The 25,527-nt window shown below is 43.7% G+C and overlaps 2 protein-coding genes across 9 annotated transcripts in view; one reads left to right on the top strand and one right to left on the bottom strand.

The window, feature by feature from the left end:
- Positions 1–1,486: 1,486 nt before the first annotated feature.
- Positions 1,487–8,430, top strand: LOC115167338 (ubiquitin-like protein 7). 4 transcript variants are annotated; one of them, XM_029721683.1, is made up of 11 exons: positions 1,487–1,535; positions 1,847–2,027; positions 2,132–2,251; positions 2,380–2,462; positions 6,443–6,527; positions 6,627–6,684; positions 6,808–6,941; positions 7,188–7,237; positions 7,320–7,496; positions 7,611–7,730; positions 8,033–8,430. In XM_029721683.1, the coding sequence occupies exons 2-11, from the start codon at positions 1,856–1,858 to the stop codon at positions 8,171–8,173; spliced, it is 1,140 nt and encodes a 379-aa protein (XP_029577543.1). In that variant the 5' UTR covers positions 1,487–1,535; positions 1,847–1,855; the 3' UTR covers positions 8,174–8,430. The 4 variants fall into 4 exon arrangements, with proteins under 4 accessions (XP_029577543.1, XP_029577540.1, XP_029577541.1 ...); XM_029721680.1 differs by having other exon boundaries at positions 7,608–7,730; XM_029721681.1 differs by having other exon boundaries at positions 1,503–1,535; positions 1,853–2,027; positions 7,608–7,730.
- Positions 8,431–18,027: 9,597 nt separating this feature from the next.
- LOC115167335 (SH2 domain-containing adapter protein F) overlaps positions 18,028–25,527 on the bottom strand; it is a 113,062-nt gene continuing 105,562 nt past the window's right edge. For all 5 annotated transcript variants that reach the window (XM_029721674.1, XM_029721675.1, XM_029721676.1 and 2 more), the window contains one exon: positions 18,028–20,172. In XM_029721674.1, coding sequence (XP_029577534.1) covers positions 19,986–20,172 — 187 coding nt within the window. In that variant the 3' untranslated portion in view covers positions 18,028–19,985. The remainder of the gene's footprint in view (positions 20,173–25,527) is intronic.

Raw genomic sequence — 25,527 nt, 5'->3', positions numbered from 1 at the left:
ACATTAAGGTTTCCTGCTTTTCTCCTCAACAGCTTCTCTGTTGTTATTACATTCTGATACTCCAAGAACACATTAGAAACAGACACTATCGCTTCAAAGGATGTCATTTCGCTACACCCGCAATAACATCTGCTAAATATGTGTATGTGACCAATAAAATTTGATATGATTTGATTTGATGGGCTCTGCTGAACTCAGCTGTGTGATAAATTATGCTGGATCCAAATAATGAGCCCTTCTGCACCTAAATGAATAACACAATCTTGCATCTGAATCCTGTCTGGCTCTTGATGCTTCGCACCCTCCTGAAAAGACCTTAGAGCCCATGACCTTACAAATTGTTACTTTCGTTTTCAATATGACATTTAATTGTTATTTCCTAACAACAACAAGGAACATTTTTATTTCAAATTATGTTTTGATAAAAGCCTAAAAATCATTCAGTTTTTTGTTTCATCTTGGGGGGCAAAATTACTCCAGCTGGTAATAATCATGTAAAATACGTTGGTAGTTTGAGGGTTAAAATAATTTGATAATGGCATAGAAAAGTTGGAAAGTTTGGAAAGTAGGCTTTGCGGCCCAATAACTGACCAAATGTGCAACAAGGGGTGTGGAGGGTCTTGAAATTGCTGTAGAAAAGGTATAGTAAGTTAGATTTGCTACATCTACATTGCAGTTGTTACATTTTGCTTCAGCAAGGACCGTGATAGCAAATAAATGATACATTCGGCCATCAGATTTGCCACCAACGCTCCCTATAGGTCACATCACTGCACTCTATACTCCTCTGTAAACTGGTCATCTCTGTATACCTGTCACAAGACACACCGGTTGATGCTTATTTCTAAAACCCTCTTAGGCCTCACTCCCCATATCTGAGATATCTGCTGTAGCCTTCATCCTCCACATACAACACCCGTTCTGCCAGTCACATTCTGTTAAAGGTCCCCAAAGCACACACACCCTGGGTCGCTCTGCAACAAACAAGATGCAACAACAAACGAGCTGCAACAAACACTCAAACTGGGCAGTTTTATCTCAATCTCTTCATTCAAAGACTCAATCATGGTCAGTTGACAGTTGTGGCTACTTGGTGTGATGTATTGTTGTCTCTACCTTCTTGCCCTTTGTGCTGTTGTCTGTGCCCAATAATGTGTGTACCATGTTTTGTGCTGCTACCATGTTGGGTTGCTACCATGTTGTTGTACCATGCTGTGTTGTCATGTGTTTCTGCCTTGCTATGCTGTTGTCTTAGGTCTCTCTTTATGTAGTGTTGTGTTGTCTCTTGTTGTGATGTGTGTTTTGTCCTATATTTATATTGTATTTGTTTTTTATTTTAAATCCCAGGCCCGTCCCCGCAGGAGGCCGTCATTGTAAATAAGAATTTGTTCTTAACTGACTTGCCTAGTTAAATAAAGGTTCAATAAAATAAAAAATACATTTTTGCCATGTATATCCCATTACTTCCGCTTTGGTCAGCGTGATTGTGGACCACGTGAATAACACGGAAGCAGATCGTGTCAACAAAGCAAATTGTGAGTCTGCAGCACAATTTTGCAATGGGTTTCATGTGTCATTCGTGGATGCCATACGAACGTTATTTTTGAAAGCGTCATCCAAACGGTCTTTACTTGCTAAAAATGTTCATGCCTAATGTTAGTGGCATTATAGAAGCGATAGCTAGCTTGCTAGCTTAATGGCTAATAGCTAACGGTAACGTTAGCTGTGCATATCAGAAGATTAGACATTACTATTCCAAACTTTAGCTAGTTTTAGATTCGTGAATGTAGTGCTGACCTCACTATGTTTCCAATGTAGATTTTCGTTGTAACTTGTTCCTGTCTAGCAACAGCTCATGATGTCGGAGTGGCACCTGTCATTGAAGCTGGTGGATCAGCCCAAATCCACCTTCCACTTCCCTGAGACAATGCCTGGAGACGTGTCTCCCGGCGGGTACCGAGTCTCTACTCTGAAACAGCTCGTTGCAGCACAGCTTCCTGATTCCCTACCGGACCCCGAACTCATAGGTTTGCATTGCATAAGTGAACAACTCACATGTCAACTAACTTAGCTAACTTCTGTACTGTATTTATGATTTGTGTCTAAAGTTTTTATTTATTTCATATGTCAGAGCTGGTACATTGTGGTCGCAAGTTGAAGGACGACCTGACTTTAGACTCCTGTGGGATCCAGCCTGGATCCACCCTGCACATCCTCAAAAGGACCTGGCCTGAACCAGAGATCAATCCAGGTGGGTTTTGGCAGACTCACTCTAACCCTCTTAGAAGCGCCATGTCACTAGACATTTCCATTTATAAGGTGACTTCTATAAAGAACCACAGTAATTTATTTCTCCTGTCTTTCTCTCTTTGTCTGTAGAGCCAGTGAACAGGACGACTGCAGCCAGGGAGTTCCGTGTGCTGCAGGCAGCCCTCCACTCCAACTCCACCTACAGAGACTCGGTAATAACATTGTTATGGTGTTGAGAATAAAAATGTAGACAAATGTCTTTATCAGAAATCCTATTATATCAGTTACAGTGGGGTCCAAAATGATTGACAACCTTGATAAAGATGAGCAATGATACATTTATAAAATACACTGAACAAAAATATAAACACAACATGTAAAGTGTTGGTCCCATGTTTCATGAGCTGAAATAAAAGATCCCAGAAATGTTCCATACGCACAAAAAGCTTATTCTTCAAATGTTGTGCACAAATTTGTTTACATCCTTGTTAGTGAGCATTTCTCATTTTCCAAGATAATCCATCCACCTGACAGGTGTGGCATGTCAAGAAGCTGATTAAACAGCATGATCATTACACACCTTGTGCTGGGGACAGTAAATGGCCACTCTAAAATGTGCAGTTTTGTCACACAACACAATCCGACAGATGTCTCAAGTTTTGAGGGAGCATGCAATTGGCATACTGACTGCAGGAATGTCCACCAGAGCTGTTGCCAGATAATTTAATGTTGATTTCTCTACCATAAACTGCCTCCAATGTCATTTTAGAGAATTTGGCAGTATGTCCAACTGGCCTCACAACCGCATACCAAGTGTATGGCGTTATGTGGGCGAGCAGTTTACTGATGTCAACGTTGTGAACAGACTGCCCCACGGTGGCGTTGGGTTATGGTATGGGCAGGCATTCGCTATGGACAACAAATACAATTGCATTTTATCGATTGCAATTTGAATGCACAGAGATACCGTGACGAGATCCTGAGGCCCATTGTCGTGCCAATTATCCGCCGCCATCACCTCATGTTTCAGCATGATAATGCTTGGCCCCTTGTCGTAAGGATCTGTACACAATTCCTGAAAGCTGAAAATGTCCCAGTTCTTTCATGGTCTGCATACTCACCTTGCATACTCACCAGACATGTCACCCATTGAGCATGTTTGGGATACTCTCGATCGACGTGTAAGACAGTGTGTTCCAGTTCCCGCCAATATCCAGCAACTTCGCACAATCATTGAAGAGGAGTGAGACAACATTCCACAGGCCACAATCAACAGCCTGATCAACTCTGTGTTACGCTGCATGAGGCAAATTGTGGTCACACCAGATACTGACTGGTTTTCTGAGCCAAGCCCCTACCTTTTTTAAGGTATCTGTGACCAACAGTTGCATGTCTGTATTCCCAGTCATATGAAATCCATAGATTAGAGCCTAATGAGTTTATTTCAATTGACTGATGTCCTTATATGAACTGTAACTCAGTAAAATCTTTGAAATTGTTGAGTGTTGGGTTTATATTTTTGTTTAGTATAAATAATTAAAATACTGAGCTATATTTTATGCTCAAAAGAATGGGAAAGTTATATTATTTTATACTAATACAATTGGTCAGAGAAAGATAGTTTGTTGTAATTAGTAATACTTTTTTTCTCAAAAGGTAGTGTTCAAAATTATTGACACCCCTAAAAATTATTATAAATAAAGTAGTCAAAGGTGTAGTATTTTGTCCCATATTCCTAGCTGTACAAACGTGTTGGATGCATTTGCAGATTGTTTTGGTTGTGTTTCAGATTATTTTGTGCCCAATTGCAATCATCAAATCAAATGTATTTATATATCCCTTCTTACACCAGCTGATATATCAAAGTGTTGTACAGAAACCCAGCCTAAAACCCCAAACAGCAAGCAATGCAGGTGTAGAAGCACGGTGGATAGGAAAAACTCCCTAGAAAGGCCAAAACCTAGGAAGAAACCTAGAGAGGAACCAGGCTATGAGGGGTAGCCAGTCCTCTTCTGGCTATGCCGGGTGGAGATTATAACAGAACATGGCCAAGATGTTCAAATGTTCATAAATGACCAGCATGGTCAAATAATAGTAATCACAATGAACAGGTCAGGGTTCCATAGCCGCAGGCAGGACAGTTGAAACTGGAGCAGCAGCACGGCCAGGTGGACTGGGGACAACAAGGAGACATCATGCCAGGTAGTCCTGAGGCATGGCCCTAGGGCTCAGGTCCTCCGGGAGAGAGAGAATTAGAGAGAGCATACTTAAATTCACACAGGACACCGGATAAGATAGGAGAAATACTCCAGATATAACAGACTGACCCTAGCCCCCGACACATAAACTACTGCAGCATAAATACTGAAGGCTGAGAGAGGAGGGGTCAGGAGACACTGTGGCCCCATCCGATGATACCCCCGGACAGGGCCAAACAGGCAGGATATAACCCCAGCCACTTTGCCAAAGCACCGCCCCCACACCACTAGAGGGATATCAACAGACCACCAACTTACTACCCTGAGACAAGGCTGATTAAAGCCCACAAAGATCTCCGCCATGGCACAACCCAAGGAGGGCGCCAACCCAGACAGGAAGACCATGTCAGTGACTCAACCCACTCAAGTGACGCACCCTTCCTAGGGACGGCATGGAAGAGCACCAGTAAGCCAGTGACTCAGCCCCTGTAATGGGGTTAGAGAATCCCAGTGGAGAGAGGGGAACCGGCCAGGCGGAGACAGCAAGGGCGGTTCGTTGCTCCAGTGCCTTTCCGTTCACCTTCACACTCCTGGGCCTGACTACACTCAATCATAGGACCTACTGAAGAGATGAGTCTTCAATAACGACTTAAAGGTTGAGACCGAGTCTGCGTCTCTCACATGGGTAGGCAGACCATTCCATAAAAATGGAGCTCTATAGGAGAAAGCCCTGCCTCCAGCTGTTTGCTTAGAAATTATAGGGACAATTAGGAGGCCTGCGTCTTGTGACCGTAGCGTACATATAGGTATGTACGGCAGGACCAAATCGGAAAGATAGTTAGGAGCAAGCCCATGTAATGCTTTGTAGGTTAGCAGTAAAACCTTGAAATCAGCCCTTGCCTTAACACTAAGCCAGTGTAGGGAGGCTAGCACTGGAGTAATATGATAATTTTTTTTGGTTCTAGTCAGGATTCTAGCAGCTGTATTTAGCACTAACTGAAGTTTATTTTGTGCTTTATCCGGGTAGCCGGAAAGTAGACCATTGCAGTAGTCTAACTTAGAAGTAACAAAAGCATGGATACATTTTTCTGCATCATTTTTGGACAGAAAATGTCTGATTTTTGCAATGTTACGTAAATGGAAAAAAGCTGTCCTTGAAACAGTCTTAATATGTTTGTCAAAAGAGAGATCAGGGTCCAGAGTAACGACGAGGTCCTTTACAGTTTTATTTGAGACGACTGTACAACCATCAGGACTAATTTTCAGATTCAACAGAAGATCTCTTTGTTTCTTGGGACCTAGAACTAGCATCTCTATTTTGTCCGAGTTTAAAAGTAGAACATTTGCTGCCATCCACTTCCTTGTGTCTGAAACACAGGCTTCCAGCGAGGGCAATTTTGGGGCTTCACCATGTTTCATTGAAATGTACAGCTGTGTGTCATCCGCATAGCAGTGAAAGTTAACATGTTTTCGAATGACATCCCCAAGAGGTAAAATATATAGTGAAAACAATAGTGAATGGTAAATGATGTATTGTGTCATTATGGAGTCACTTTTTTTATTGTAAATAAGAATATAATATGTTTCTAAACACTTCTACATTAATGTGGATTATACCATGATTACAGATAATCCTGAATGAATTGTGAATAATTATGAGTGAGAAAGTTACATAGGGTCAAAGATCCTACCTCCAAAACATGCTAACCTCTCACCATTACCAATAACAGGGGAGGTTAGCATGTCTTGGGGGTAAGATCTTTGACCCTCTGTAAATCTCACTCATCATTATTCATGATTGTTACTTGTTAAATAAGAATATTTATCAAGGCAATTGTATTAGTATAAAACAATATTGTTTCACCATTTTTATTTAGCATACAATACAGCTCAGTATTTGAATGATTTACTTTATACGGTCATTATTGCTCTTCTTTATCAAGGGTGTCAATCATTTCCGACCCCACTGTATATAACTTAATTTGCTTCCCCAGGTGTTTAAGATGCTGACAAATAAGGAGTCTCTAGATCAGATCATTGTGGCCACGCCAGGGCTGAGATCTGACCCGGTAGCACTAGGCAAGTACTGATTAGCCCTGCCCGTTATGACATGACATCATCCTAACCATGTCACCAAGAAGGTTATGTCTTACAATGCTATTCTTCTGAATCTTGCAGGAGTGCTCCAAGACAAAGATCTATTTGTGCAATTCACAGACCCTAACATGCTGGATGTGTAAGTGTTTTTGTTCCATATACTGTAGAATGATTTTGTCATACCGTGTTGTGAATGAGTAACTATACTGTGGATTTGTGACATTAGGGATAATACAAAAGTATTAAATGTTTTGCCTTGCAGGTTGATCAGTTCTCACCCAGCCTTGGTCAATGCCATCATCCTGGTCCTCCACTCAGTGGCTGGCAGCATGCCTGCTCAGTCCAGCGCCGGCTCCTCCCGCAACGTCTCCTCCAGCTCCTACAGTGACATGCCAGGTGAGTATCACACTGGTGGACACTACAGGGTCGTGTTCAATAGGGCAGACCGTAGAAAAATGGTTTGCAACGGAAAACAAAAATCTCTGTTCTTATTGGACAAGGTTCAGGTAGCACCTATCTGTTTCATTCTTTTTCAAAATGTTTAGTCCCTACTGAACACGACCCAGTAATGGCCACTTCGGTCTGTCAGGCACTGTCACAAAGACTGGAACATGTATGACATTTGCTTTGTCTTGTCTGCAGGAGGGTTTATGTTTGAGGGCATGTCTGATGACGATGAAGATTTCCAATCGGTGAGTCAATCTAGCTGGATTGAGATTTAAAATGTAAATATAGATGGAGTATAGCTAACACTGTTGCTATGTGTGTAACTAGGGAAATCCGGCAGGCCCATCCAACCGAACCGGGGGCCCAGCAGGAATGCGGCCTGTGTCCCTTGGCCATAGTGGAGCTACAGGCCCTCGACCCATAACACAGAGTGAGCTGGCCACTGCCCTGGCCCTGGCCAGTACTCCTGAGAGCAGTGCTGTTACTCCCACTGCGGGGGCTCAGGTAAAGAATGGCCCATAATCCTCCCTCAACACACACAAACACACTCCTCTACCAGTGACACAGAGCAGAAACTTTCCCTTCTAGCTGCGTGCCCTTTGTTCTGTGTTGCAGCAGGACCCCTCATCTGGAGTGCCTCCCACGCCAGCAGGGACTCCTGTCAGCAATGACCTTTTCAGCCAGGCACTGCAGCAGGCTCTGCAGGCCTCCAGCATGTCCAGCATGTCCTCTCTGCAGGTCAGTCTCTTCTCCTTTCCCCCTCTCCTCTACTCTCTCATTCTCTCCTTTCCCTCTCCTCTCACTGTGCTACAGGAGCCGCGAGGACAGACCAGATCCACAGGTCTCGACCTTTAAAGGACAACACTGTGAATAGAAGCTGTGCTCTTAATCATAATGCCTGGAGCAATGGCACTCGCTGCGTTTCTATTTGGTCTCTCTCTAGCTGGAGTAATGACGGCCTAAACTTCAATGTCTCTGACTCTGTGTTTTGATCTGTTTGCCAGTAGTTTTAAGGCTAGCTTTGTTCTACTGTCTTATAGGGGCGTTGGCAGTCCCAGCTGCAGCAGCTGAGAGACATGGGGATCCAGGATGAGGAGCTGATGTTACGGGCGCTGCAGGCTACAGACGGGGACATCCAGTCAGCTCTGGAGCTCATCTTCGCTGGAGGGCCAGGACTCTGAGCCAAGCAAGGGCCCTGTGAGAGGAGAGTGCAGGGGGAAACGTCTCTACACAGACGCAAGCTGATGGCTCTGGTCATTCTGCCATTAGGCTGTGATATGGACACTTATATGGACACAATGCTTCAGACATGAAGACCTCATTACTACTCCTCTACGCTTTCATACACAGCCTAAATGGAACAACCTTTAAATGGCTGGCAAAACATTTCTTCTTTTTGTTTTTGACTTGTAATAAAGATAAACATGTACCTTATCTAGCCCTGAATCTGACTGACTCATTTAAAGGAGGGTTGGCGTTAGCCCCTGAAGGCTTTCATCTCATCGCTGTGTGAATATATACATAATCAAAGAGGGCTGTGTTCTACCAGAAATCTTCACTTTGTTTCAGACACTAACATTGACTCAGATCTGCTATAAAATATGCATTGGAAGAAAGCAGTGTTGAGACTTCACCTTGAGTCTAATTGTAATTCATACAGTTGTACACTAGGTGGCAATGTATAACCACTTACCATAGTTCCTTTGCAATTCCATTCAATAGAGAAATAAGGAGTAGAAATTTGACAAATATGGCTAGCTAATGTTTGAACTGATTCTGAAGCTGTTTCAGTTAGGCTGCCAGATCAATAAACACATAATACATCATGTAAATACTAGTATTAGACTTTTGTGGTTTGATAAAAATCTAAGCTCATCCAACATGTATGAGATGTATTACATTTTTACTCAACAGCTGACATTATGCAGACGTTGTACTGTAGAAGGATGTTATTGTGTCTGAGCTGAACACGGTCGCAACGAGCAAATGGGCTTGCTCTTTAAACAAGCAAACCCATTTTGTGAACTGCTTTGTCTCATTGTCTCCCATTGGGGTGCTGTGGAAGAAGAGGACAAATTGTGTGCCCCCTCACCCTACCGTCCTCAATCTGCAGTAATTGCCCTGCTTAGTTTTAGAACTGCGTCTTGGTGCATGCGGCTGCTCAGTCAGTGAATGGCCCTTTCAAGAGCGCAGCACCCAAACAGTGCTTTGTGTCTTTCCGTCCCCATTACCATTTTACATGCCATGCCCACCTGCGGGCAATTTCCCTCTGAATATCTCCTACAGAGTTTCAAAAGTGAGGTCTCCCCCTGGACTCTTCAGAACTACTTCAAATAATGTTGAGTCTTCAATTCGTTAATACAACATTTGATTGCCTTTCAAGCTAATTAAAGTAAATAATGATGCACCATAGGAATTGACTTACTGTATAATTAGACAATATATCGGTGTTCTTTGTTTGACAGATCACGCTAAAAGCGTTACAGTAATGGTAGAGGTATTGTGATGATTAAACAGAAACCGTTTATTCTGCTGGTCGTTGCCATGTCAGACCTATCCTCTTAACTGCAGCATCACATCCTCAAACCTCCAACAATATACTGTCACAACATCCAGGGAAGTTGCCATGGAGACGCATTTATCTGATTCAGATGGGGATATGTAATCACATTCCACATCTTCACATATTGCTGTCATTGCACTACATTTAGGTTACACACATTCTTTCTCTTTTTTATTCTTCACTCGGAGGACAATGTAAAGACGATGAAACGCCTTCCTCATCTGTCCCCTGTGCTGCTTGACATCAAAATGGAGGTGGAAGAAGGTGCTGTCCAGACAGATCTGTTCAGTTTGTACCTGTGGCTGTATAGTGACCTCTCTCCCACTTCTGTCCATGCAGACAGGCTTGTGTGGGACGAGGGTGCAAATAGGATGTTATTTGTGGATGAAGGCAATGTCTTGGCTGGGTAGGAAACTGCACTTAATCGGTGGAGTCACTAATGTTTGACTAAAACAGTAGAGGGACAGAATATATGCAGGGAAATAGGGGAGGACAGTCCTTCCTCCCATCCTTTCTCTCCCCATTACCCCTGTCCCCCAGAGTCTTAGGTCATTATAGCTCCTCTTCTCATGTATTCTGCTGCTCTGTGAATGCCTGACTATATGCAGACTGCAAACACAGCGACTCCACCCAGGTTCATTGCTGGTTCACATGACCCTGAGAAGAAAATGACCTTTCATGAGTACAGCAGCTCCAGCACCACTCTGCTCCAGCTCTCTTTCATCTAAACCACTGTTACGACAACGTAGTTGGTTGGAAGAAGCTGTAATTCAAAAAGGAGGACAATAAATTACATAGAAACACCCAGGCACCAGTGTCTGAGTATAGTGGCTTTGCTCTGCAGCAGACAGAACTATCCACATTGACCAACACAACATTGACCTGTAGATTCAGGGGATGGATTAGGACAGGCCTACTTCATTATACTGTATGACTACACAGTGGGAAACTCTGCAGCCATAATAGACCATTGAAAGCAGAGTAAAAGCTAAATGAATCTAACTGCCAGAGACTGCAGAATAATAACAGGTTTCACTTCGGGTCACCTCCTCACATGTGTCAGAAGGGAATTGGAGGAGAGTTGCTTTATTGTCTCCCCATTTTCTTTTTGTCTTTTTAAATGATGCAGTTCATGTGTTATTAGCATCAAGTCTGTTTACCTGAGATTGCTTTCTGTCAGGCCTGACTGGACTGAATATGAAATTAGTTAGTGATGGACAAGGGCCATTTTTCCTATCCATCTGTGGAATGGATGCATTCATTGCTGCTTTCAAGCCATGTCTTTCAGGCCCGTGGGTGCTCTTTTGTCCACCAAAGGACGCTTTGATGCATTTCCTCTCAGGTGGTTTAACCCTTGGTGGCTGTCTAATCCCTGGGAGAGGGTGATATCGCAGCAGTGGGAGAAAGGTTAGAAATGATACATCTCTCCAGAGCAGCTGGAAGGACCACCATGAAGCTGCTGTATGGTAGAGAACAATAAGAGTGTCTGAATAAGATGTAGACGTTAATCTAAACAAAACAGCATTACCCTAAATCACCTTGGATGGATTCTCAGGAGAGTATATGAACACACTTCTGTTCAAGTATCAACTAACTAGTTCATCGCAGTTATGTCAACTTTGCGTGGAAAATATTTTTCCACACTTTCACGAACGAGGTGGATCACACATTCCCTGCCTTCTCCTTATTGCTTTTGGTTGTCCGTGGTAACATCCATCTGTCTGTCCTCTGTCTCTTCATACAAGCTGTATGTAATAGAAAACACTGCAGACTTTATAGGCCAGCTTGGCTCCATTGTGAGGCTCTGAAAGGATGTTTACACATTGATCTAGCCCCACCTACTAACAGGAGGCAACAGGAGGAGAGCTGGGGAGAGGAGCAGAAACACTGAGCAGAAACACTGAGCATTCAAACAGACATATATGGGCCTGTGTTCTCCAACAGTAGAGCGTCAAAGCCACGTGGTCCAAATCCCCAGTCTGTCTGGTCTGCTTGTTAAAGCCACGCTGTGCGTTTGTGTTTAAATGAAGGATTCTCTAGCACCATCACCATCAAAGCCCAGGGTGTGTTTTCTGTAATCTGAACCGTTGTTCTCTGTCTCTCAGAGCTCTCCTGTAGTTGTTTATTAATTCATGAATTAAGTATGCTCTCGAAGAAAGACGCTAGAGACCGACTCAGACCGTGTTTGGCATATACAGCAATTAATACATTTCCTCTGTACAGATCTTGGGTTGGTTAATTAAATCAAATCAAATCAAATTTTATCAGTCACATGCGCCGAATACAGCAGGTGTAGACCTTACAGTGAAATCATTACTTACGAACCCCTAACCAACAATGCAGTTAAAAAAATATGGATTAGAATAATAAATAAAAGTAACAAATAATTAAAGCGAAGCAGTAAAATAACAATAGTTGGACTATAGACAGGGGGTACCGGTACAGAGTCAATGTGCGGGGGCACCGGTTAGTTGAGGTAATATGTACACTACCATTCAAAAGTTTGGGGTCACTTAGAAAAGCCATATCTCAGACTGGCCAATAAAAAGAAAAGATTAAGATGGGCAAAAGAACAGACACTGGACAGAGATATGGCTTTTTCTTTGCAACTCTGCCTAGAAGACCAGCACCCCGGAGTCGCCTCTTCATTGTTGACGTTGAGACTGATGTTTTGCGGGTACTATTTAATGAAGCTGCCAGTTGAGGACTTGTGAGGCGTCTGTTTCTCAAACTAGACACTCTAATGCACTTGTCCTCTTGCTCAGTTGTGCACCGGGGCCTCCCACTCCTCTTTCTATTCTGGTTAGAGCCAGTTTGCACTGTTCTGTGAAGGGAATAGTACACAGCGTTGTACGAGATCTTCAGTTTCTTGGCAATTTCTAATAGACTGACGAGTTTCAGAAGAAAGTTCTTTGTTTCTGGCCATTTTGAGCCTGTAATCGAACCTACAAATGCTGATTCTCCAGATACTCAACTAGTCTAAAGAAGGCCAGTTTTGTTTCTTTAATCAGCACAACAGTTTTCAGCTGTGCTAACATAATTGCAAAAGGGTTTTCTACTGATCAATTAGCCTTTTAAAATGGTGAACTTGGATTAGCTAACACAACGTGCCATTGGAACACAGAAGTGATGAGTGCTGATAATGGGCCTCTGCACGCCTACGTAGATATTCCATTAAAAATCTGCCGTTTCCAGCTGCAATAGTAAATTACAACATTAACAATGTCAACACTGTATTTCTGATCAATTTGATGTTATTTTAATGGACAAAAAAATGTACATTTCTAAGTGACCCCAATCTTTTGAACGGTAGTGTACATGTAGGTAGAGTTATTAAAGTGTCTATGCATAGATGATAACAGAGAGTAGCAGCTGTGTAAAAGAGGGGGAGGGGGGGGGGGCAATGAAAATAGTCTGGGTAGCCATTTGATTAGAAGATATCACTATAATATCATGGCCGGCCGGTGTGCAGTGAGAACTGGGTTGGGATTGTGTGTGGAGCAGATGGCCATTCATTACTAGGTTGACGGCAGTGACTTTATCCTGTTTTTATTCTTGCAATACCCCGTCCTTGACTCAACCAACAGAGAGTAGCTCTATGGCACTTACCATTGTATAGACCTTTACCGTGGTAGCTGGTAATCACAACGGTATTGAGTTATTTACCAAATATCTTTTGGATGCAATTTTTTTTGTAACATGTTTGTTACAGCATCAAGAAAGAGCCAAAAGAGAGGGTTTGGACTCATAAACTCGACTTTATTTAGGTTGAAACTTGATGCCTCTATGTCCCCATACAATACATTCAGTATATACATTTGGCGATGAGGGACTGTACAGATATGTTATAGTAGTGAATACATACACGGGAAGAAAATGTACACAAAAGCATTAAAACCACTTGACCTCAGAGTGGCTAGAGAGACACTGAGTAAGTCAATGGCTGATGGCAACACACACACGCACACTTCTTTGAGGGTGAGAAGGACTATTTCAGGTTCCCAGAGAGACATGTGAAGAGTGAGTCTGCTGATTGAGACAAAGCCCCTTCTCTGCCTTCCAGAATCACCTCCCCTCCTCCCTCCTAGTCAGGCGAAGGGACTTCCTCCGTGCAGTGTGGACAACGTACGTGGGACCTTGCCTACAGTAACATGCATCTGTCAGCAGCACTGAAAAGATCCTCCTCTTCTTTATGTTTCATCTCTACCACACAGGAACATTCTTAAGACATATAGTGCATCCGGAAAGTATTTAGACCCCTTGACTTTTTCCAAATGTTGTTACATTATAGCCTTATTCTAAACTGGATTAAATCGTTTTTTCCCTCATCAAATCTACACACAGTACCCCATAACGACAAAGCAAAAACAAGTTTAGACATTTTTGCAAATGAAAAAAAACATAGAAATATTACATTTATATAAGTATTCTTACGCGTCACTCAGAACTTTGTTGAAGCACCTTGGCAGAGAATACAGTCTTGAGTCTTCTTGGGTATGACGCTACAAGCTTGGTACACCTGTATTTGGGGAGGTTCTCACATTTTTCTGTGAAGATCCTCTCAAGCTTTGTCAGGTTGGATGGGGAGCGTCGCTGCACAGCTATTTTCAGGTCTCTCCAGAGATGTTTGATCGGGTTCAAGTCCGGGCTCTGGCTGGGCCACTCAAGGACATTCAGAGACTTGTCCCGAAGCCACTCCTGCGTTGTCTTGGCTGTAAGAGTCTTGGCCAAATAGTTCAATCTTGGGTTTATCAGAGCAGAGAATCTTGTTTCTTACGGTCTGAGAGTCTTTAGGTGCCTTTTGGCAAACTCCAAACGAGCTGTTATGTGCCTTTTACTGAGGGGTGGCTTCAATCTGGCCACTCTACCACAAAGGCCTGATTGGTGTACTGCATAGATGGTTGTCCTTCTGTAAGGTTCTCCCATCTCCACAGATGAACTCTGGAGCTCTTTCAGAGTCACCTCCCTGACCAAGGCTCTTCTCCCCCGATTGCTCAGTTTGGCTGGGCGACTAGCTCTAGGAAGAGTCTTGGTGGTTCCAAACTTGTTCTATTTAAGAATGATGGAGGCCACTGTGTTCTTGGGGACCTTAAATGCTGCAGAAATGTTTTGATACCCTTCCCCAGATCTGTGCCTCAACACAATCCTGTCTCATAGCTCTACGGACAATTCCTTCAACCTCATGGCTTGGTTTTTGCTCTGACATGCACTGTCAACTATGGGACCTTATGTGCCTTGCCAAATCATGTCCAAACAATTTAATTTACCACAGGTGGACACCAATCAGGTTGTAGAAACATCAAGGACGATCAATGGAAGCAGGATGCACCTGAGATCAATTTCGAGTTTCATAGCAAAGGGTCTGAAAACGTATGTACATAAGGTATGTTTTAATTTTTTATAAATGTGCAAAAATGAAGAAAAAATGTTTTTGCTTTGTCTATGGGGTATTGTGTGTAGATTGTTATTACTATAAAATTATTTAATCCATTTTAGAATAAGGCTGTAACATAACATTTTTAACAAAGGAAGGGGTCTGAATACACACATATACATATATATATACATATATATATATATATATATATATATATATATATATATATATATATATATATATATATATATATATATATATATACACACACACCCACACAGTCGTGGACAAATGTTTTGAGAATGACACATATTAATTTCGACTAAGTTTGCTTCTTCAGTGTTTTTAGATATCTTTGTCAGATGTTACTATGGAATACTGAAGTATAATTACAAGCATTTCGTAAGTGTCAAAGGCTTTTATTGACACTTACATGAAGTTGATGCAAAGAGTCAATATTTGCAGTGTTGACCCTTCTTTTTCAAGACCTCTGCAATCTGCTCTGGCATGCTGTCAATTAACTTCTAGGCCACGTTCTTGCATAATCAATGCCCATTCTTGCATAATCAATGCTTGGAGTTTGTCAGAATTTGTGGGTTTTTGTTTGTCCACCCGCGTCTTGAGGATTGACCACAAGTTCTCAATGGGATTAAGGTCTGGGGAGTTTCCTGGCCATGGACCCAAAATATCGGTGTGGTTCCCCGAGCCACTTCGTTATCACTTTTGCCTTATGGCAAGGTGCTCCATGCTGGAAAAGGCATTGTTCGTCACCAAACTGTTCCTGGATGGTTGGGAGAAGTTGCTCTCGGAGGATGTGTTGGTACCATTCTTTATTCAGGCTGGGTTTTAGGCTGGGTTTCTGTACAGCACTTTGAGATATCAGCTGATGTAAGAAGGGCCATATAAATACATTTGATTTGAATTTGATTGGATATTCATGGCTGTGTTCTTAGGCAAAATTGTGAGTAAGCCTACTCCCTTGGCTGAGAAGCAACCCCCACACATGAATGGTCTCAGGATGCTTTACTGTTGGCATGACACGGGACTGATGGTAGCGCTCACCTTGTCTTCTCCGGACAAGCTTTTTTCCGGATGCCCCAAACAATCGGCAAGGGGATTCATCAGAGAAAATGACTTTACCCCAGTCCTCAGCAGTCCAATCCCTGTACCTTTTGCAGAATATCAGTCTGTCCCTGATGTTTTTCCTGGAGAGAAGTGGATTCTTTGCTGCTCTTCTTGACACCAGGCCATCCTCCAAAAGTCTTCGCCTCACTGTGCGTGCAAATGCACTCACACCTGCCTGCTGACATTCCTGAGCAAGCTCTGTACTGGTGGTGCCCGATCCCGCAGCTGAATCAACTTTAGGAGACAGTCCTGGTGCTTGCTGGACTTTCTTTGGCGCCCTGAAGCCTTCTGCAGAAATGCAGTGGAAATGTTTTTGGGTGATTCAGTTCATTTGCATGGCAAAGAGGGACTTTGCAATTAATTGCAATTCATCTGATCACTCTTCATAACATTCTGGAGTATATGCAAATTGCCATCATACAAACTGAGGCAGCAGACTTTGTGTAAATTAATATTTGTGTCATTCTCAAAACTTTTGGCCATGACATATATATATATATATATATATATACACATACATACATACACACGCATATATATACAGTACCAGTCAAAAGCTTGGACACACCTACTCATTCAAGGGTTTTTCTTTATTTTTACTATTTTCTACATTGTAGAATAATAGTGAAGACATCAAAACTATGAAATAACAGATATGGAATTATTTAGTAACCAAAAAAAGTGTTAAACAAATCTAAATATATTTTATATTTGAGATTCTTCAAATAGCCACCATTTGCCTTAATGACAGCTTTGCACATGCGTGGCATTCTCTCAACCAGCTTCATGAAGTAGTCACCTGGAATGCATTTCAATTAATAGGTGTGCCTTGTTAAAAGTTAATTTGTGGAATTTCTTTCCTTCTTTTTGCGTTTGAGCCAATCAGTTGTGTTGTGACAACCGGTAGAAATCTGTCATTTGGTCTGATGAGTCCAAATTTGAGATTTTTGGTTCCAACCGCTGTGTCTTTGAGAGACCCAGAGTAGGTGAACGGATGATCTCCGCATGTGTGGATCCCACCGTGAAGCATGGAGGAGGATGTGTGATGGTGTGGGGTGCTTTCCTGGTGACCCTGTCTGTGACTTATTTAGAATTCAAGGCACACTTAACCAGCATGGCTACCACAACATTCTGCAGCGATACGCCATCTGGTTTGCACTTAGTGGGACAATAATTTGTTATTCAACAGGACAATGACCTAAAACACACCTCCAGGCTGTGTAAGGGCTATTTGACCAAGAAGGAGAGTAATGGAGTGCTGAATCACCCGACCTCAACCCAATTGAGATGGTTTGGGATGAGTTGGACCACAGAGTGAAGGAAAAGCATCCAAGTGCTCAGCATATGTGGGAACTCCTTCAAGACTGTTGAAAAAGCATTCCTCATGAAGCTGGTTGAGAGAATGCCAAGAGTGTGCAAAGCTGTCATCAAGGCAAAGGATGGCTACTTTGAAGAATCTCAAATATCTTTTGATTTGTTTAACACTTTTTTGGTTACTACATGATTCCATATGTGTTATTTCATAGTTGATGTCTTCACTATTATTCTACAATGTAGAAAATAGTAAAAATAAAGAAAAACCCTTGAATGAGTAGGTGTGTCCAAACTTTTGACTGGTACTGATATATATATTTAATTCATAAAATGTGAGCACAATTTCCCTCCATTACATACAATGGCCCTCTCCGTCAACATCAGTTACCTCATGAAGGTGTGGGATAGTCTAATCATGACATTGACAGACAAACTCCTAAACCTGCCATGAAGAGTCATATACTGTATGCCAGTGGTTCCCAACCATGGGTACTAGAACCCCTGGAGGTACTTGGTCTATCCACAGGGGGTACCTTGAGAAGACTCATGAGACCATAGGCCTACTGGAAAAATGCACATGAGGGGGTACTTCAGGGGTACTCCGGGCAGAGTAAAATTCAGTTGGTGGTACAGTAACCAAAAAAGTTTGGAAACCATTGCTGCTGTATGCAACCCTACTTTAGTTGTTCCCTTATCTTACCAACAGAATCCATTCACCTCCACGAAACACTCATAATTCTCTGGAAATGCCAATTGGAGGACAGCCTTAGATTTCCACATCTGCAATGATGCCACCTACTGGCTATGGGATTGCATAGCATGCTTCAGCACTCTCCTTATTAACATTTAGATTTTAAAGGACACGTCAGTCCCTCTGGATCAGGGGAGAAGTCAAACTCAAAGAACAAAGAGAGGCTTCAAGCAATGTCTCTAACCTCAAGGTCTGTACCAGAATAAGATAGGGTTGTGTGGGTAGAAATGATAGAACACAGAGACAATGGAGGAAATCAAGAGTAAAATGAATAAGAAACCAATTTTGAGGTGTGTATTAAATAATTCCAACAAATAGATGGCTTATGACAGACTGGAGGTCTGAGTTCATCCAGGAAAATGGAGTCCTCCGATTGGTCCATGGGGCTTTTACAGACAGTCTTTATGTGAGGCTTGACAATCCCATTGGTCACGAGACACCATTACTCATCAGTGTCTCAGAGTCAGAGTCAGGCCACAGAGGCAGTTGGACACATGAAGCAGAACTGACTAAAACACAAAGCGAAGCACCACAGTATATGAGGCCAGGCCCGGGGTATTCAAGCTCTGCGCAAACACGATCACATGGCAGAGAATAGTGAGGGCCGGATGCCACGAGGCCGGCCTTCACAGAGAGGAGTAACACATCTGTAATAAGACGAATTACCCCAGAATAAATTACAGTCACAGAACAATCGTTGAAAGAAGCAGAACTCTAGAAATCAGCGGATCTAATCCGACTGATTCAACCCATGCATTATAAGGCATTAACCAAACATTTGTTACTGACATCACACAATTTCATAGTGACTATACATACAAATGCTGATCTGTAAAATGTAGTTAAAAAAAAAAGAACCAAAAAACATTATCTGATTGACTGGTTTATGCAAAAACGTATTCTTAAACCATAGATGCAATTTGTTGGGAATCGGAGTCGCATGGTGGGGGTTGGATCAATATCTGCAATCCCATTGTACCTATTGATCTGCAGTTTCACGAATGAGTTTGATTTTCTGAGGTAGACAATGCAGGCACATTCCATTCTACCCATGCAAAGATATTCTACGATGGGGGATTGGGAAGGTAATTTAGCCCATTTTGATACTAGGCGCCCATCTCTGGCTCATTTAGCCAATGGTGCTACTGCTGTGTAACATAGTGATCCATCTATCAGTCTGCTGACTGTCAAACCAGAGCTGTACTTACACTGTCCTACCAATGGGACACCCGTGGTGAAGGATATCAGAAATTACAGTCCCAGGAATAGACAGAGACGTCAGTCTGTAGACCGTACAGCACTTAAACACTAAACCGTTGTTGCACTGACGGGGAAAGTATTCACACAGGGCAGGTTTATTGAATTTGCCGGCCACTGTAGAGTGCCCATATATAACCCAACTCCAATACATTAAATGTGCCTTCCCTGCTTCCTTTATGAAGGACATTACAATCTTTAGCTTCCCCTCACTAAATAAACACTTTCAGCATAACATGGAGCCAAATCCAATATGAACAGGTCTTGTGTGGAGGAGATTGGTACAGAGTGGTACTGTTGAGGAAGCAGCTGTGGGATCAGTGAAACAATGCTTGTCAGCAGATAATGTGTCAGTCAATAATGCAATGATAATGTTGTCGCAAATACAAACAAAAAGTTAATAGCTGGTCTGGGATCAGGTGGGTGATGACAGGTGAGCTGTGTTATCATCATCATCATCCCTGCCTCCTCCGCCAACTTGAACTTTGTCCTTCAGACCAACCAGACAGAAGGAGATAGGCAGAGCGACAGGGTTTCCCATGGGAGGTGGCGGGAGAGGGCATCTGACCCCTGACCCCTGTGTGACCTTTGGGGAAGGACGTGTCACTATAGTGTCCTGATGGCCACGGGGTAGAGCAGGGACATGTGCTCGGCCCCCTTGATGGGCAGCTTGCGGCTGGAGTAGAAGTGGATGATCTCGGGGACACTGTCGAAGGGACAGCTGTTCTGACCCAGGATGTACTTGTTCTCCTTCGTCCTCGACAGCTTCATGTGCATGAAGCCCTGGCTGCTCCTAGAAGAGAGAGAAAACAGTATTTCAGCTCTAAAAACGATGAATGCTTTATCTCCCAGTGGTACAGTGTGACAGATGATTCCCAGCCGATGCAGTACAGTAGGGCTGGTTTAGAACCCAGGTCACATACTGCGTGCTCCTATGTACAGTAAGTAGAGAGTGCTACTAGTCTAATGAGCAGCCAGGAAGAATCACTTAGGCTACACCAGTTAATAAATGCAGAGCAAATGAAAAGCTCCCTGGGATGTGCTCCCTTCAGTATTTCTAGGGCTGAGCCGGAGCCTTGGATCTGTGTGCTTTACAGCTCTTAAGTAACCTCCTGCTCTGGAGCCTTGTCTTAATGAGAAATGTGGCTGTATAAAACCCATTATGCTGCACTAGACAGAAGCTGCAGGGAGGAGGGCAGTGACACAGGCCTTTGATCACATAGAAGGAGAGGAGAGGAGGAGTGGAGAAGAGGAAGAGAGAGGGATGAGAGAGAGGGATGAGAGGTAGATGGTGAGGTAGAGGGGGAGAAGAGGAAGATGGTGAGGTAGAGAAGAGGAAGATGGTGAGGTAGAGGGGGAGAAGAGGAAGATGGTGAGGTAGAGAAGAGGAAGATGGTGAGGTAGAGAAGAGGAAGATGGTGAGGTAGAGAAGAGGAAGATGGTGAGGTAGAGGGGGAGAAGAGGAAGATGGTGAGGTAGAGGGGGAGAAGAGGAAGATGGTGAGGTAGAGGGGGAGAAGAGGAAGATGGTGAGGTAGAGGGGGAGAAGAGGAAGATGGTGAGGTAGAGGGGGAGAAGAGGAAGATGGTGAGGTAGAGAAGAGGAAGATGGTGAGGTAGAGAAGAGGAAGATGGTGAGGTAGAGAAGAGGAAGATGGTGAGGTAGAGAAGAGGAAGATGGTGAGGTAGAGAAGAGGAAGATGGTGAGGTAGAGGGGGAGAAGAGGAAGATGGTGAGGTAGAGAAGAGGAAGATGGTGCGGTAGAGGGGGAGAAGAGGAAGATGGTGAGGTAGAGAAGAGGAAGATGGTGAGGTAGAGAAGAGGAAGATGGTGAGGTAGAGAAGAGGAAGATGGTGAGGTAGAGAAGAGGAAGATGGTGAGGTAGAGAAGAGGAAGATGGTGAGGTAGAGAAGAGGAAGATGGTGAGGTAGAGAAGAGGAAGATGGTGAGGTAGAGAAGAGGAAGATGGTGAGGTAGAGGGGGAGAAGAGGAAGATGGTGAGGTAGAGAAGAGGAAGATGGTGAGGTAGAGAAGAGGAAGATGGTGAGGTAGAGAAGAGGAAGATGGTGAGGTAGAGGGGGAGAAGAGGAAGATGGTGAGGTAGAGGGGGAGAAGAGGAAGATGGTGAGGTAGAGGGGGAGAAGAGGAAGATGGTGAGGTAGAGGGGGAGAAGAGGAAGATGGTGAGGTAGAGAAGAGGAAGATGGTGAGGTAGAGAAGAGGAAGATGGTGAGGTAGAGAAGAGGAAGATGGTGAGGTAGAGAAGAGGAAGATGGTGAGGTAGAGAAGAGGAAGATGGTGAGGTAGAGAAGAGGAAGATGGTGAGGTAGAGAAGAGGAAGATGGTGAGGTAGAGAAGAGGAAGATGGTGAGGTAGAGGGGGAGAAGAGGAAGATGGTGAGGTAGAGAAGAGGAAGATGGTGAGGTAGAGAAGAGGAAGATGGTGAGGTAGAGAAGAGGAAGATGGTGAGGTAGAGAAGAGGAAGATGGTGAGGTAGAGAAGAGGAAGATGGTGAGGTAGAGAAGAGGAAGATGGTGAGGTAGAGAAGAGGAAGATGGTGAGGTAGAGGGGGAGAAGAGGAAGATGGTGAGGTAGAGAAGAGGAAGATGGTGAGGTAGAGAAGAGGAAGATGGTGAGGTAGAGAAGAGGAAGATGGTGAGGTAGAGGGGGAGAAGAGGAAGATGGTGAGGTAGAGGGGGAGAAGAGGAAGATGGTGAGGTAGAGAAGAGGAAGATGGTGAGGTAGAGGGGGAGAAGAGGAAGATGGTGAGGTAGAGAAGAGGAAGATGGTGAGGTAGAGGGGGAGAGGGGCTAGCGGAAAAGTATATATACAATATTTAGCAGAGCAGGTGTCACCTCTCCTGTCATCAGAAATAAAACAGTGGAATAACAGCCAGACAGTGATGGACTGCAATGACTTCCTGTTCCCATAAGAGGGGAGTGGCATTCAAAGACGGAAATATGTTTTCTTATCCATTCTGCGTGTGTGTGCGTGTCCATTATCAGCAGAAAGCAGAAATTGCTGGGCATCTTAAATGAGATGTCCATACTTCCCTTATCTTATAAATGCATTCAAAAAGCCTGAAGCCATATTATCTCACTAAGACACCAGCAGAAACAAAGCCATGGAGAGAACAACATTAGGATCAAGGGGAAATTTAACAGGTTCAATTAAGGGACAATAACCATTAAAAATGACATTTCTCAAAACATCAGAGGAAAATCCTTACTTTAAGTCAAATCTTTCATCAGTTCATGAACCAAGAGACAAAAACTTTGTGACACGGTGAAACTAGTAAGGACCAATGCAGATGGAGAGTCAACAATAATTCTCTCATATCTTCTCTTCAACACATTGCTGCTGTAAGACTGGCAAGTCACAACCTTGACATGTATAGTTTCTGCACTAAAAGTATGGTTAGAGAGGGGGAGATAGAAGGAGAGAGGAGACGGAGAGGGGGGGAGAGAGACCGTAAAAGAAACGAGGGAGATTGAGAGCATCTAGCGTGAGGAGAGGTGGATGATCATTTTATAAGAGAGCTGAGGGAGACTGCAGGGTTTCTCTGCTGCTATAAAAGTGAAGTAAATACAGCTAGCTTCAGCCTCCTCCATCACTGAGCCTGATCAGCCAGCCAGCTCCTCCAGTTGAATACGTCTCTGTCATTACTAGGATGTTCATCAAATCAAAGTTTATTGGTTGGAGTAGATGAGGACAGATATCTCTAGTCACACAGCCTGTTCACTGCCTACATTCCAATTTATACCCTGTCCCCCATTTAGGGCTTAGGCCAAAAGTAGTGCACTATATAGGGAATTAGGGTGCCAATTTGGGATGCAGTCACTGTGTTGCTGCTTCTTAAGCTGGGCCAGGAGAGGAGAGGCCACTCTGAAGGCAAAGTGTGTTTGATTCATCAACAGCTTGAGGAGATAGGCCTTGGGTTACACGAGCACACCACTTAAAAAGCTAAACACATCAATAGGAACATTTTAAAAATCCCCCTAAGATTTCCTTCCCCATCAGCGTTTAGCTACGCTTATCGCGTTTCAGCTCCATGGAGACTCAGAGACAACGGTGCAACAGACCACTACTCACTGCTGTCTGATAACAGAAATGTAGGGCTATTTCTGACAAGACTGGGCCTTTTGTGTTTGTTATCGTATCCCATTTAGTTGTGCGCTTTTATTGTCTAATCGGGATTAATTTCCCTCTGGAGGTCTGGTATCCTGTTCACCGGGGTCTATGACTTTCACTTGAACCCTCTCATCCTCACAGTAGAGAAATAGGCTGACAGCCATCATCGTTTATCTCTACCTCCCATATATTAGACTGCACCCTGAATGATGCTTCAATGTAATGAAGCCAAACTCACCCAACAGAAGATAATGATCCAGAAAGAAAGCCATGACCTTATGAAGCGTTGTGGGACAGGAAATGTCTTGAATAGCTATTCTTCCGGTTTAATACGTACTGTGGCAGCCACAAACAGAGCGTGTCTGACTGGAAGGATCACGAACATGATCAGGACATGACCACACCTGTTCCTCGTGGTTTAGAGTGACTTTAAAAACAGGAATGTGGTTGGTGCTGCTCATTATAGGTCAACTATATTGTACAAAACACAAAGCTGTGTTGTTGTTGTGTTTGATTTGGGAACCATTCCAGTTGTGGTAATATCCAAGAACAAAACATGCATAAATAAAACGCATTGGACTGTGCACTGAACTGCACGCACACTGAACAGCACACTCCACAACAAACTGGGAAAGACCAGGAGAGGACACTTTTCTGAGACACTTTTGCCTCTCCTGACACGAATTCAACTGCCAACGTGGAGAGCTTTTGTTGTTCTTTCTACAACTCCAAGGCTTTCTAGTTTCCCATGTGTTATAGCATCAACACATTTTGTTGCATAAATCTTTGTTTTCCTCTTTCATCAACGGTTTATTTTCTACCTCAGCCAGCCCGTAAACCCGGCTGTGTAAAACACCTCCCTGGGGGAGGAGGGATAGCTACGCCTCTCAGAGACCAGTGAAAGGCTAAATGTGTTTTATGCACCTAAAAGACCACTCATCTTCAGAGAGAGGAGGAGGAAGAGAGAGACAGAGACAAGGTACCCTCTCTCCCTGTCAAACGGCTCTCGAGACTCATGGTTAGTGAAAGTCTGGGCCTTCATCAATGATGCAAAGCACGAACGTGTCGCCGAATTGGCCCCATGAATATTTCAGCGGCTCCAGACATGGAGTATCTAAACACAGGGTCTCCAGCCTCTGCCACAGAGGTTTCAGCATCTGCCAACATGGAGTATCTGGCCTACACATTGGGTTTACAGCCTCTGACACAAAGGTTTCTAGGAAGCAGGAGAAGGAGAAGGCTCCAACATGAGCAGACTGAACTCTGTCACCCCCTCCCCACTGCCGGCTCCATGAATCAACCCGCTGATTGTTTACTGGGTTGATCTGAATGACCCTACAACCTCCTCTGCTTCCTACCAGTACTGCACAACAAACACAGTCACGCTGGCAGGACACAGGCACATGATCCACCACACACACCAGAGCGGTTTAGAAATATCTGCCTTCCTGCCTTTGCCCTCTGCCCTGTGTGGATGACATCTCCACTGATCTGTGCAGGAGGTCCAACAAAGAGAGTGTTGTAAACAGCCTTTTACACAACTATGATTTATGGTTCACAAGCACACAGACATGTAACAATTCATTCCATCACTCCTTTCTGGATTAGTCCCATTATTCTGGGATGGACATTGGTGGTCCTGGACACACTCAGAAGTCTACGCTTTTGAACTTTGAACTCAGAGTCAATATGACTTTCTACTACAGTGACTGGCCATGGAGGCAGCCGTACTGACAGGGTCAGAGGTTCAGTGCTGCTGGCTGAAAGGTCACAGTGCGTGGGCTCTGACTGAGAAGGACAGCTCCTACTGGAGATCAACAACACTCCTCTCCTCCACCCCCTCAGACACAGCATGGGACGTGTCCTAGTGGCCTCCCGAGTGGCGTGGCAGTCTAAGGCACTGCATCTCAGTGCAAGAGGCATCACTACAGTCCCTGGTTCGAATCTAGGCTGTATCACATCCGGCCATGATTGGGAGTCTCATAGGGCGGCGCACAATTGGCCCAGCATCATCCGGGTT

The sequence above is a fragment of the Salmo trutta genome, chromosome 29 (assembly GCF_901001165.1).
Source record: "Salmo trutta chromosome 29, fSalTru1.1, whole genome shotgun sequence".
Taxonomy (NCBI): domain Eukaryota; kingdom Metazoa; phylum Chordata; class Actinopteri; order Salmoniformes; family Salmonidae; genus Salmo; species Salmo trutta.
The sequence above is the reverse complement of the archived record's forward strand: the minus strand, read 5'-3'. Positions and strand labels throughout refer to the sequence as shown.

What these genes read in the sequence shown, in the direction of transcription:
- LOC115167338 (XM_029721680.1), top strand. Translation starts at nt 1,856, where the DNA reads ATGATGTCGGAGTGGCACCTGTCATTGAAGCTGGTGGATCAGCCCAAA. An exon ending in ACTCCACCTACAGAGACTCG is followed by an intron (nt 2,463 to 6,442) that starts GTAATAACATTG and finishes TTGCTTCCCCAG; the next exon opens with GTGTTTAAGATGCTGACAAA. An exon ending in ACGATGAAGATTTCCAATCG is followed by an intron (nt 7,238 to 7,319) that starts GTGAGTCAATCT and finishes GTGTGTAACTAG; the next exon opens with GGAAATCCGGCAGGCCCATC.